Below are 12520 nucleotides of genomic sequence, written 5' to 3' on the forward strand. Positions count from 1 at the left end.
TAGAGTCCATGTTCCCAATTTGCAGCCTCCAATATGAAATCCGAAACTGGTTTAAATACCATATACTTCGAATACTCGATCTGCCCCATCTGCTCCATAGTTATAACGGAGGAACTTGCATGAATTGTCAGATTCGGAAAGTAGCCGGTGTGGTCGTCTATGCATGTGTTGGCATCCACGGTTTGATATAATAGCGGCTGCCTGACCCATAGAGTGTCTTGAGCAGCTGTAGATCGACGGATTGCCATGCCATCAGGTCGAGATCCTACAATGATAGGATTGCTATCCACATACCCGACCTGGGTCACACCTGGCAGACAAGAGTCGTAATCTATTCGATATAGGTATATCCTGACACAATACACTCCTTGTTCATGGATTGTCAACCCAGGAAAACGAAAGGTTCCGTCAATAGAAGACTGAATGCGTTCTCCCCCGAGCTGGTCTGTGATATCTACGCCATTGCTGCGCAGCGTCGCGGTAGCCCAGAAGTTTGGCATGTCCCCAGGCTGCAATACCATCATGGGAGGAAACAGTTCTATTTCCTGCCGAGTGAGTTCTGGCGGTTGTACCAATATGGCGAGCATTTGAGGGAGCGGTAGGCTCGTATTCCCCGGATCCATCATCGTTGATAAGTCGGATGACTCGGCATCTTTTGCAGCATCTGACCCTTGTGCAGCTTGTGTCGGCGTTAATGCGTTATACGCAGGACGGTCAGTGGCAGTGGCGCAGGTGGTGTTTATATTATTGCCAGCGCCGTATTTAATTTGGTATCCCGTCTTCGTCCCTGTGTCCAATTGCTCTGACAGCATGCTGGTTGGCGTGTTGATCTTATGTGTTGCTAATGGGGTAATAGGCTCCGATGATTCTGTCGGCGTGTTTAGCGGGGTAGCTGGCATTTTAGGCGGATTGATGTGCGAGATGGTGAATTCGTTTCTTATAGCAGGATAACCAGTAGCATTAGGGTTATTACTAGAGTCGCATTTAATTCGATATATGGGAGCCAAGAATGTATTAAATCCTTGTATAATGTTGGGATACCCAATAAATAATTTGGATACACGGCTGACGGCGCTAGGAATGTCAGTTCTAGGTAGCCATTACGTTAATATAAAACGCGATAATGATGTCGATATAATTAGCTAGAAGACTCACACTTGATTCTTATAATCCGCTAGGATACGGAGAAAAGTATTATAGATATCCGGCCGATCGATGAATTGGGCCTTGACCAAGTCAAGATAGTTGTAGGCTTTCTGGGTCATTATTGTTAGTGATATGTTGATTCTCCTGTCACCACCCATAGGATATAATGGTCTAGGGGTTGATATCATAATGAAGGGGGAACTTACACTCATCGTAATTGGTAGTTCCTGACCTGAAGCACCCTGATCTAGACGTACTGGATGTGTAACTCCGCGCGGTAGTTGCGATGAGCCCGTCTTCATTGTTGATATAACAACAGGCCCCGGTGATTCCTCCGGGGTATTCGGCGGGGGACTTCGCATTTGATGAGGCATCTCTGGAGCCATGATCAATACAGAGAAGCTAGTTGGATTGATCTGCGTGATGGGAGATAATATGGATAGACAAGGTATATCAGCGGTAAGAAGCTTGAATGGTTGTCTCTGCCTCAGGATTTGGGGGTATCTTGCTCCATTTTATGCCTGAGAGGAGATGCCCATCCTTAATTGAAACCGAATCTCCTATGCATGAGATACCATTTCCACTACTGTTCCTCGCTAGAGTTGCATGGGGTGATACTGCAGGAGCAAGGTCTAGGAATCCGACATACGCTTCCTGCGTATGATCACTGATGTCCGAGCTATTTACAAAGCATCACAGCGGAGCTTCCCTTCCACCCAGTCAAATATTCTTGACTATCAATAGGGTGAGAATTACCGGCCTCGTACAATTTCAGGGACGTGTTATGGTTGGAACTGCATGGCGTCTATTGCTGCTAGATGTGATATACCAAATTTAGGGCTAGCGACTATAATAAGTCCTCAATATTGGTGGACATGTTAGGATTAAGCTGAGCTCACGGGAGATATTAGCTAAACTCAGAGAAGTGTGCAAAACTTTAACTTCGCTCTGCGGGGGTCACGGTCGAGACTTGTCAATTAAGTTATCATACTTGACTATGTCCGTTAGCGTAGAAAGAGGAACTAGTGTCTCGGGTGGAATCCATAGGCTCAAAACTCCCAAAAAATGATCCGATCGACGAAAAAGAGAAGTTTCAGCAACTCGCAGTGGGACTCGCGGCGGCTCGATTGATTGATAGGGAACCGAATGCCCCACTTTTTTCAACGAACTCAAAAATTCGCCTTACTATGTATGGCCTCGTACCCGACACTATACCGTTCTTAGCCTAGACACTACAAGAAGTCCTGCATAAACGAAGACATGTTCGAGTGTGACTCCACTTGTTATAAACAAGGTTAGCTGCACAGACTTTAAAGTACCCATCGCCCCATCCGAGTATAACAACTCTGTGCTATGTAAAGTTTTGTCGGACTTCACCATGTCTGCGGGTTTAGTCTTATCACAACTCGAGGGGTTGGTATCCAGGGCGGAATCGCTGTCGTCGAAACTCACGAACAAGAAGATCCGACCAACAAACGGTCAGCAGGATGAGTTCCAGAAACTAAGCAAGAGAATGGATTCTGCCTGGGCGACTGTCAGTGCAATACTCTCAAAATTCAAGCATCGAAGTGATAAGGATATCAATCTAGCAAATGCTGTTCGAGCTACGCAAGAATATCAAACAATCACGTCCCCTATCTTCATGATCCTGCGGAGGAACCTTGAGCTCATTTTCGTCGGCCCCAGAGGCTCCGCTTTGGACTCAGCCCAAGTCAAAACAAGAAAAAAAAAAGCTCGCACAAGGTGTGAGCTGCTCCGTTCCCAGCATCCTCATGTTATTCTAATGTGGGCCATGGCCATCCCACCGTCAAGTTGGAATTCTTCCGTGGGGATGTCAGATAACACGTTCGATTTTGTGATCGACGACACGAGCACGGAGAGAATACCGCTGCTATCTACGGAAATAGTCCAAAAACTGCAATCGCTGGAAGAAGAGAAATCTCTCAATACGTGCGATCAGTTTCGAGAATTTATGTCCAGCTTAAAATCTACGCTCATCGACCAGAGAGAAAATGCCAACGCTCTTAAAAGATCACATGGGGTGATGGAGTTAGGCACTGAAAATAAGATAACGACTGCGCAAGGTAGGCAACGGCGTTTGTAACCTATGCTATCCAGTGCTAATATTGAACAGAAATCGACTACAGGCAATGTAATCCCAGCAATCCCAACCGACGTACGTGATAACCATCCCGTTTATATATATATATTACCTCAACGATACTGACTTCAGCTTAGATCAGCTTCCAAGCCTGCGACAAATGGGGTTTACTGCACCAGTCTACAACCCTAGTATGTTGCTCACCTCTCTCCTTATACAGGACTAATGCTTAACAGATCAAACACGTGGTGGTAATGGGTATATTTCAAACATCAATCCGGGATATGATAGATCGAACCAACCGCCACTTCACGAAAGCACAATTCAACGCTTAACGCAGAACCAAGAGAGCCCGGCCGGAGTAACCTCGCAACCGGCATCTACTAAAAATAGGGGTAAGACTGCCCTCCAATGGCACTCTTGCCGCTGCTAACAACTATCTAATAGAAGCAAAGTACATTTATTCAAACGCACCAGCCAGTAACATCGAAAAATTACCCGAGCCCTTTAGAACAGCGGTCCGGAATAGCAAGCTCTGGGAGGCAGAAAGGCGTCAGGGTCTAGAGACAACGGGATGCTTAGCTACTCTGCTCCCAAAGGATGACACTCAGGACGTCTCCCTCACGATCTGGTGTGCCAATGAGGACGGATATCGTCTCCACCGCATGTATGGAATGGAAGTCGCAATGTCATTCTAGACCTCAAAGTATACGCTGGCGACCCTGATATATACCGTATACCCAGCTGGAACTTCGAATGGTTGATATTTCGTTATGATTTTTTGACCGGGTTGCGTCGCGTCGTGGTGTGTCGGGTGGTCTCCGGTCTTTTTATTAAGGATAGAGAGATAATAGCCCTTGAAATATATTCTCCTATGATTTTCGGTCGGATCGAAAAAGTGGCCTCCAATGTCTTCTTCTCGCCCGGCGAGTGCATCATCGCCTAGCTGCATCAATATAGTTAGCTAGGGCCGATGGGAATAGAGCGCGTCAAATGAGCTACTTACCCCCATGACGATTAAGAAGTGCTGGAGGCCTCGATAAAATATAGAAGGAAGTATAGCAGTTAAGAAGTCTTAGAGCGCAACGCAAATGTAGAGTGTATCACTTTCTTCAGTTATCATTTTCTGCGAGAAAAGGGGACAGAAATGAGAAATAAAAGCGTATGACGCAAAGATCACCCCTCAGATGTCAGCCCCACATGCGAAACGATCACTATCAGGTGACTCTTGATTAGGCAGCAGTGCAGGCAGGGCAGGCTGCCTTCAGAGCCCAAGATTATTATGTATCAGCGAGCCGCTACGAGAGCTGGAGTTATGATATTATTTCGAATAATGCCTTCGTTTCTATAGTAAGATATCCTCCTTTATCTATTTTTTCAGCCGTTCGAGTGAGTGCAGAGGCCTTCATTTAACCAACAATGTCCAATATCCTTCAGGCCCGGAAAACTTATCAACTAGCGCTTACACCACCTGTGTAGCCTCTGGACCTTCCGTCCATCATCATCATCCAATTCTACGCCTATTTATCACCTTTTCCAGTGTTCATTTGGTTGCTGAGGCATTGTTTTACTGTTCCGCCGTGTCTTGCAGAGGCTGCGGTCACGTGTTCCCCCTTCAGCCTCCGAGATATCTACATGAACCACAGGGCCATGGGACAAAAAGGCCTATCTGCCCCAGGAACATGGACACACGGTGCGAGTCGTACAGAACAAAGGATGGCTAATCCCAACAGTATCCTTGTATCCGTTTATACTTGTTCAACTAGTCAACATTCGCTGCTCTCGCTCATATTTGACAAAAACCTCCGCTCCTTGGCTATACATATCTACGACACGGCAGCATCAGCTGAAGGAAGCAGAACATGACCTGGACTTCCATGGTATATACGGAATCCTACAGGGTATCCCCTTACAAGACGATAATCAGACGAGCCTGAATCATATTATTCCGTTGCTGGTTCACTAGCTACCCCTTGATACGATCTCAACCCTCGTTCTCCTCTTTGGGCGCGCCAGGACAATTGCCATGCTGCTTTCATCATGCCCAGGATCTTCCCATTTTCCACTGGCCGACAGCGGCTTCACATCGAACCTCAGCACCAATGAGGCCACAACCGCCACGATAAGCCGGGTGGAAAACACCCGACCGGGGCAAAGGTTTGCCCCCCCTCCGAATCCCCGGAAGGCTGCCGCGTGTATCTTCTCACCCCTCTGTCGGTCAAACCTGTACGCATTGAATTCGTCTGCGTTGTCTCCCCAAGCCTCCTGGTCAAAGTGCGCCGATCGGTTGGGGATGAAGATGTATGAATCTTTCTTGAGTAACCATTGATTCGACAGCAAATGGTCCTGCATTACCATGCGAGCTGCGGCCCCGGAAGCATGGAAGCGTAAAGACTCTTTTAATGTGGAAGTCAGGATGGTCATCCTGTCCAACTGGGCTACGTGATCCGTTCCATACGGTAGCGAACCGTTATCCGGAGGCAGATACATCTCCGCTTCCTTTCGCACATCGTCAAGGAGTTTGGGGTCTGAAAAGATGTGATATGCCGTCCAAAATGCAGTGGGCAGGAGATTCAACAAGATCCCGAAGCCGTTGACAGCTTCGAATCGTGCAATGTCCGCCTCAGGGATGCCATATTCCCTTAGAACCCTGGCCCTAGCCTGGACAAGTTCAGAGCCCTTCTCATCGCTTTTTACGGCAAAATAGTTCTCGAAACTAGCAACGATGCTCTCGCGTGCTGCATAAGCCTTCGGGATGAATAGCCAGGGGGGCAAGCCGGTTAAGAAGGTGACCGTATGGTCCGCAAACTCCCTTGTGTTATCAGTCAGTTAAACACCAAAAAAGAATATCATATAGGGTAACTCACGAGAGACCACGCTCTAGTTTTCTATCCTCATACGGATTGTCCGGTCCGTAGACGCTGTTGGAGACTGCCAACGAAAACAGGCGCTGCACCCAATCCCACAGGTCCAGCTCCGTCGGCCTGTCGCTTAGCCGATCGAGCTCTTTTTTAGCCCGCTGGATGGCAGCAAGGGTCATGCGATCGAGGCTCTGGCCAGACATAGCTTTGTGTGTAGCTTTCATGCCATCTACCACTAGACTATGCTGTCCTTTGTCTCCTCGTGCGTTCTCTAGAAGGATCTCGTTTGCATGGTTGCTGATGCCACCGAGATTCTTCGTAAGTGACGCTTCGATGAACCAGAACGACAGCACTGTCGGGTGTTTTTGGATTTCTGAGATGATACTAGGCGAATTGACTATGTATATTCGTCCACCTGGCATGGCGAGGCTGTAGATCTTATACCCATATTTCGCGCTATACATCAGCACATAGTTAGCAAAAGGCCACGACTTTGATAGTCAGTTGGCGTACCTTAATTTGGCATAATATGCTATCTGCTGGCTCAGTAACCCGAGGAGATGGCCGAAATATGGTACTGAGGTCGGGATAAAGGGTGGCTCAGCATCGTGTTTCTTTATGCCGAGGGCTTTGTGAAGGTAGGCAACGATACATAAAGCTGTCAAGATGCCGGGGAGAATCTGTATCAGCACCATGATGAAGATGTTTGCCCTCCGTTTGAATTAGGTTCACTTCCCAGCATTAAGCAATTGAGGAAAAAGACACTTTTATAGAAGGCAGCGGAGTCTAGCTGTCCAGCGATTTACGTACAGGAAAGTATCACAGCTATATAGCGCCATGCTGCTAATCATACATATGATCCTGTCCCCACAGCACCATCATCAGGCCCCGGTTTTTTGGTCGAAGTTAGTGTTATTAATGTCCGGCTCGGCTGAGGTATTGCGGCTGAGGTACTATATATCATGCTTATGCTGGTTCAACCGTACGTCCTACCATTGGTGTTTTCGGTGAAATCACCGATTGGCCACATCCTTCGTCGAGGCCAAGTATATGCGTACATAGCAGCAATATATCCAAAACCAGCATATAGGAGCATATATCCAAAACATGCATATACATAGTAGCAATACTATAGTATATCCAAAATGGGGACGAATATTCGGTCGAGGCCTGGAGTCCTTGAACCTTTACTAGAAAGGAGCCCGTTCCCAGGATATATCCTCTCTCAAAGCCGAATATCCATACTTGATTATTCTTATCAACCACCATGCTGAGAGAACTCATAGAATCGTATCCTTATACGGGATGTGCCATCGGTCTCGCTCTATGCGCGACCCTCGCGGTTATAGCGGTATGTAAGTCTGCGGTCCCAGGAGAAGCCATAACTGACAATAGAACTAGGAACAAAACATTTTCATCGGATGTGCCGACTTTGCTAGCAAGCTATACAGCCTGGTGCAAAATGTATTGTTGAGCCTAGCATATTTGTTCAACGGGGCCAATGTAATTGATAGATCGTATATCCTGGTATGAACCATCCTCCCCCTTCGTCAAGTGCGTGTATTGACTCAATGTGCAGGCGAAAGGGCTGCCTTTCGAAGTCGTTACCCCAGGAAGAATACAGCATATGGTCACTTCGCCTTTGCATATGGAGGAGATCAATAGAGCACCGCTGGACGTGTTGTCGCTTCACGCCGTTGCGAAGGATGTGCGTTTTCATCCTCAGCCATTTTAGCCCCTTTACTAACGAGCCACTCAACTAGTTTCTGCAGCCCAAATCCACGATGCATGGCTTCGAGTGGAACGATGTCAGGGGCGTCGAAGGCACAGGATTCGTCCGGGCCCTGCGTACGATCCTGACCTCTCAACTCCCTAGAATATTGCCAGATCTGGACAAAGCCATCGCCAGCCACATACGCTCGGAACTAGAGCGATACCACCTTCGCAAAGGCGAGTTTATATCGCTCTACAGGGAATACTGCTGACCTCTCCTACTAGGATCCCGCTCAGTTCCCGTCTATGAGTTCTCAAAAAGAGTGGTTACTTGCATTAACTGCTATGTGTTTTTTGGCCGTGAATTAGGTGCGACTCAAGATTTCGACCTTCGCTTCGATAAACTGACTAAATCCAGCTGAGGACCCCGAATTTTACGACGCAGCTTATAATTTCCCCCAGGACTCTGCATTTGCTGCAGAAATGCTGAGGGTTCTTCCTAAGCCTCTTGCTCAGTATGACCTTTCCCCCTCTGATACTAAATTCCTACTAACAGGAGCTATAGGTTCATTGCGGGCTGGTTCACTCGGAATTATCGGTCGTCAGAATCATTGCACCGCCTCCTGTCCGCCGAAATCAAAAAGAGGACCGCGCGTGGAAGACAAGATCAGTCTTGCCCGGTAGTTGTTTACCTTCCCTTTAGTCATTATCACCTAACTAATCACTAGATCAATCTACAGAACGATGGACTACAATGGCTTATCGAAACAGCTCCCAAGAAATGCAACTGGAGTACGGATCGTCTTGTCGGCGAGGTGATGGGGATATGGTATGGATCAGTGCACACCTTGTCCATAGTACGCTCCTCCTGTCGAATTGGTGATGATATCTGGTCCAGATCTAACCAACGATGTCCAGGCAGCCACTTTTGCACTGCTAGATCTATATTCGCATCCAGACTGCATTGATCCGCTTCGCAAGGAAGCTAAAAATGTGGGCTTCAACGCCAGCGACGATCTCCCGCTCCTAGACAGTTTTCTCAGTGAATCGGCTCGACTGAATGCCTTTGAAAGCAGTAAGCCATGGCCTCCGTGCAATTGACGTCGATCCTCGACTGATCGTTTTGGTCTGTAGCCGGTATACGCAGACAGGCTCTGCAGCCTTTTACTTTCTCTGACGGGCTGCATATCCGGAAGGGGGAATGGGTCTGCGTGCCGCACCGTTCTATGATGCGCGATGAGAAGTACTTTACGAATGCCATGCAGTTCGACAGACTTCGTTTCCTAAATGAAGGGCGCCATCGCCATGGCCTGACGGCAGCTTCGCGTGACTGGCTTGTTTGGGGCTTGGGCCGCATAGTCTGGTATGTCATTAACATTAGAACAGATGCGACATCAAGCATCTAACGTGGCTTCTGCTTCTCATCTAGCCCCGGCCGCTTCTACGCCACTGCAGTTCTGAAGCTGATGCTCGCAAAAATGCTCATTCATTACGACTGTGAGATTCTTGGGTTTAGAGGGTCAAATTGCTTCCAGTGGAGGTCGGCAGTGATACCAAAATCTACCATTTCTTTACTTGTCAGAGACAGAGCTGAAGATTGACAAAGGCTTGACTAGATTTTACTATTCCTTGGGTTTTGGTCTATTCGTACCTTTCTTACTCATGTATTATGGAGAACTAAAGCAGTGCATTTTCTTTCACAAATTTGCCATTGCCCATTTCATAGTCTGCTCAATCGCCTCATCCTGTTCCATCACTGGCGCATAGCCCAACCGATGTCTCGCCTTGTCTATCGACCAGTGACACCCCGAATCAAGATGCTCGATACCGTCTCGTGTTATCTGAGAGCGTTTTCTCCCTAGAGTAAAGATATAATACGCCCATTCTATCATCGATGCAATAACCAACATCACCCCAAGTGGGATGACGGTTACCTGATCGGAAGCCACCGGGTAGCCAGCCGCAGCATATGCTTTGCGCGCGAAATCAAAAAAAGGCTGAGGTTTGCCATCCGTGACGAAAAAGGCTTCACCGTCGACTTTGGGGCCGCCAGTGTCGGTACTGAGAAGCGACTTTGCAGCAAGTACATGAGCATTCGCGGCGCTCTTGACATACACAAACTCAAACAGTTTGTTATTTGGGCCTATCTGCGTCTTATACTCGCCCTTTCGGATGCTTGAGACCAGCTGTGGAATGAAATTGGTGTCGTTTTCCCCATATAGGCCGGGTATCCGAATGGTTGCAGTGCGTAGACTGGGAGAATTGGCAGCCAGAACTGCGGCATCGGCGATAGCTTTCGTCTTGCAGTACAGGTTTCTGTAGGATGTCTCCGTATAGAGCTGGGCCTCACTCTCTACCAAAAGCTTCTGAGACGGCACCACCGCAGAGTCAGACGACGTATAGACAAATGCTAGCGTTTTATCGCAAGCGGCCGCACACTGTAGGAGAACCTGAGTCCCCTGGACATTGGTATGATGCAATTCACGGGATGATGCGGTATGAAGTGCGGATGCGGTGTGGATTACCACTTGGGGTTGTATCTGGTTAAACAGTGCCTCGATCTGAGGCATGTTTGTGATATCTGCTGCGTGGTAGGATGCTCGCGAGTCGTGGTGTTGACTGGCGGCGCTGGGGTTGCGACTGACGACCGCAACAGCAAACGGACGAGGGTCATCGAGGAGCTGCTGGACGATGTGCGCTCCGAGAAATCCGCAGCCACCGGTTACGAGAACTGATGTCCGCGGAATCGTAGATGGTTCTGTTGAGTCGGCCATGGTCGTCCAGGCGAGGTGGAAGCAGCTTGAACTGAGAGCTACAAATCCAGGGAGCTTCAGGTTACTTCACTATCGAAATGAAAAGCAGAGAGGCTATGCACTTCGTTTTATCCTGGGCTGCGTTGTCTTTGTTGTTGGTAAACAGCACAGTCAAGGGAGCACCGCCCCATAACCAACGAACAATGAACTATAGCTAATGTATTAATATATGTATGCTGCCTGTTACCCGCCCAGACGCTAGCTAGTAGTTACCTATAGTAGTTGACTACACAAGGCTGTGCTTTGGATATCATTAACTTTTTAAATTAATTAACTGCTTCATCCCTGCATAACAACCTGCATGCCTGAAGTGATCCTAAAGTTACAAGTGTTCATCGCATTGCTAATCTAGTCTCTGTGTGCTTCGACTTAATGTAGCTTGACTAGGCTGGACGGGCTGGAGAGTGTTCATGGACTCGTTATTGCTGCTGGAATCCTTCAGCCGGTAAGAGCCTTTTGACGGGTATGTATTAGAACTCTCGCTCTTAGGGCCTCTGCTGCCTGTGAAGTAGGAAGACATCCGGTTAAGCAGTGGTGACTCCATAATGTATGACTTGTAGTATGTATTGCACCCAGGAATAGAGCCCACGATGATCGCGATATAATTCTCGACGGCACTATATATGGAGAGGATAGGTGAGTAACGGCACTATAAGACCCGGATAAAGTAGGGTAACAAACTTGCAGATGAAGAGCTGTGCACTAAGCCATAGTGAATCTGTTGTTTGGAGGAGGCGAACACGGTACACCAGGGTTAGAATAGCACAAATACAAGCCCTATACTTTCTAGTTAGCGTTCTCGGGCATACCGTCTACTCGGGTGCAAGAGTTTCAACGTACAAAAATGCAGTAAAAAAGATAAGGAGGACCCCTAGTCTTTTCTTATTGCTCATCTTCAAAGACATCACAATAGGAATTGGAACTGCGAATATATAGAGGTCCAGTATCACTGACATGGTTGCTGATACAACAAGCCATTTCAGTGGCCCCTTTTGCGAGCATCGCATGCCAACGTTGAAGCCCCATGGTTCACCAGGGTGAGCAGCACAGAAATAGGTGGCAACGGCAATATTGGGAAGATAAGCAAGCGCTGCCCATGCCGCCCCCCCGTATACTGCCCATCTCAGAGAATGTTTGACTCGGAAGATGCGAAGGTAGAGGAGAAGGATAGCCAGTTTAGCGCAAAAAATACTCGGCCAGGCGATCAGGTTCTGGGCAAAGCCTCTCTGCGACTTGCACTTAGCATAGATGCTACCAGTGTAGCTAACTATCTAGTTGGGCCTACCTTAAAGTAGCTGCTAGTTAGCGAACCAACAGAAATGTTCCACTGGTGGCGCTCGTAGTCGTGGACTAAGAAGCAAGTTAGTCCGCCAGCATTTCTTAGATATCGAGCGGGTATCGGGTATCTACATACGCGAAATGACGAGAGAGGATTGAGCAATCGCAAGCAGCATCGCAGCCAGAGAGGCATCTGTGATATGCTTGTTAGGGATGCTATTCCAGTGAAATATGTGCGGGCAGCTAGCTATGATGGCTGAGATGTTTCGTACAATCGGCCACACCAAGCCCGGATGAGCGACGACCTCGCACGGGATAGCTCGAGATAACTCGACAGAGGACGGCTGTCGCTGCGATGGCCATCATGACACACTCGAGAGCAATAGTCGTTGTGCCGAGTGACGGTCCACCACCGATGACAGGAACCTCTCCAGGCGGTGGAGGTCCCGCCGGGATGAGGTTTAGATCCATAGAGGATCCTGAGGGTAAACTCATAGTAATCTGCGTTGGAAGAACAAAATATATCAAACGAAAGAAAAATGTTCAACACCACAGACGTTGGTCTTGAGTAACGAATTAAATCCGCGCAAGAGCTGGGAAGATTGATA

The 12520-nt window shown here is 48.0% G+C and overlaps 6 protein-coding genes across 6 annotated transcripts; 2 read left to right on the plus strand and 4 right to left on the minus strand.

Annotated features, from left to right (window-relative positions):
- Positions 1–127: 127 nt before the first annotated feature.
- On the minus strand, positions 128–1532 carry MCYG_08183 (uncharacterized protein; the record flags this gene model as incomplete). The annotated part of the gene is made up of 4 exons (XM_002843054.1): positions 128–157; positions 207–1089; positions 1156–1256; positions 1353–1532. The coding sequence occupies 4 exons, from the start codon at positions 1530–1532 to the stop codon at positions 128–130; spliced, it is 1194 nt and encodes a 397-aa protein (XP_002843100.1).
- Positions 1533–2524: 992 nt separating this feature from the next.
- MCYG_08184 (conserved hypothetical protein) lies at positions 2525–3945 on the plus strand (the record flags this gene model as incomplete). The annotated part of the gene is made up of 3 exons (XM_002843055.1): positions 2525–3230; positions 3385–3438; positions 3695–3945. 3 exons carry the CDS (start codon positions 2525–2527, stop codon positions 3943–3945), a joined length of 1011 nt encoding a protein of 336 aa, XP_002843101.1.
- Positions 3946–5209: 1264 nt separating this feature from the next.
- MCYG_08185 (conserved hypothetical protein) lies at positions 5210–6803 on the minus strand (the record flags this gene model as incomplete). The annotated part of the gene is made up of 3 exons (XM_002843056.1): positions 5210–6059; positions 6115–6564; positions 6622–6803. The coding sequence occupies 3 exons, from the start codon at positions 6801–6803 to the stop codon at positions 5210–5212; spliced, it is 1482 nt and encodes a 493-aa protein (XP_002843102.1).
- Positions 6804–7375: 572 nt separating this feature from the next.
- MCYG_08186 (conserved hypothetical protein) lies at positions 7376–9422 on the plus strand (the record flags this gene model as incomplete). The annotated part of the gene is made up of 11 exons (XM_002843057.1): positions 7376–7459; positions 7510–7635; positions 7688–7816; positions 7872–7956; positions 8107–8190; positions 8240–8336; positions 8387–8501; positions 8550–8678; positions 8740–8896; positions 8956–9184; positions 9251–9422. The coding sequence occupies 11 exons, from the start codon at positions 7376–7378 to the stop codon at positions 9420–9422; spliced, it is 1407 nt and encodes a 468-aa protein (XP_002843103.1).
- Positions 9423–9518: 96 nt separating this feature from the next.
- MCYG_08187 (C-3 sterol dehydrogenase/C-4 decarboxylase) lies at positions 9519–10595 on the minus strand (the record flags this gene model as incomplete). Its single annotated transcript, XM_002843058.1, has 1 exon — positions 9519–10595. The coding sequence occupies one exon, from the start codon at positions 10593–10595 to the stop codon at positions 9519–9521; it is 1077 nt and encodes a 358-aa protein (XP_002843104.1).
- A 382-nt stretch (positions 10596–10977) lies between these two features.
- On the minus strand, positions 10978–12407 carry MCYG_08188 (conserved hypothetical protein; the record flags this gene model as incomplete). The annotated part of the gene is made up of 6 exons (XM_002843059.1): positions 10978–11251; positions 11316–11411; positions 11475–11860; positions 11920–11984; positions 12049–12105; positions 12185–12407. The coding sequence occupies 6 exons, from the start codon at positions 12405–12407 to the stop codon at positions 10978–10980; spliced, it is 1101 nt and encodes a 366-aa protein (XP_002843105.1).
- Between the last annotated feature and the right edge of the window lie 113 nt (positions 12408–12520).

Source organism: Microsporum canis, genomic scaffold (assembly GCF_000151145.1).
Source record: "Microsporum canis CBS 113480 supercont1.8 genomic scaffold, whole genome shotgun sequence".
Lineage (NCBI taxonomy): Eukaryota > Fungi > Ascomycota > Eurotiomycetes > Onygenales > Arthrodermataceae > Microsporum > Microsporum canis.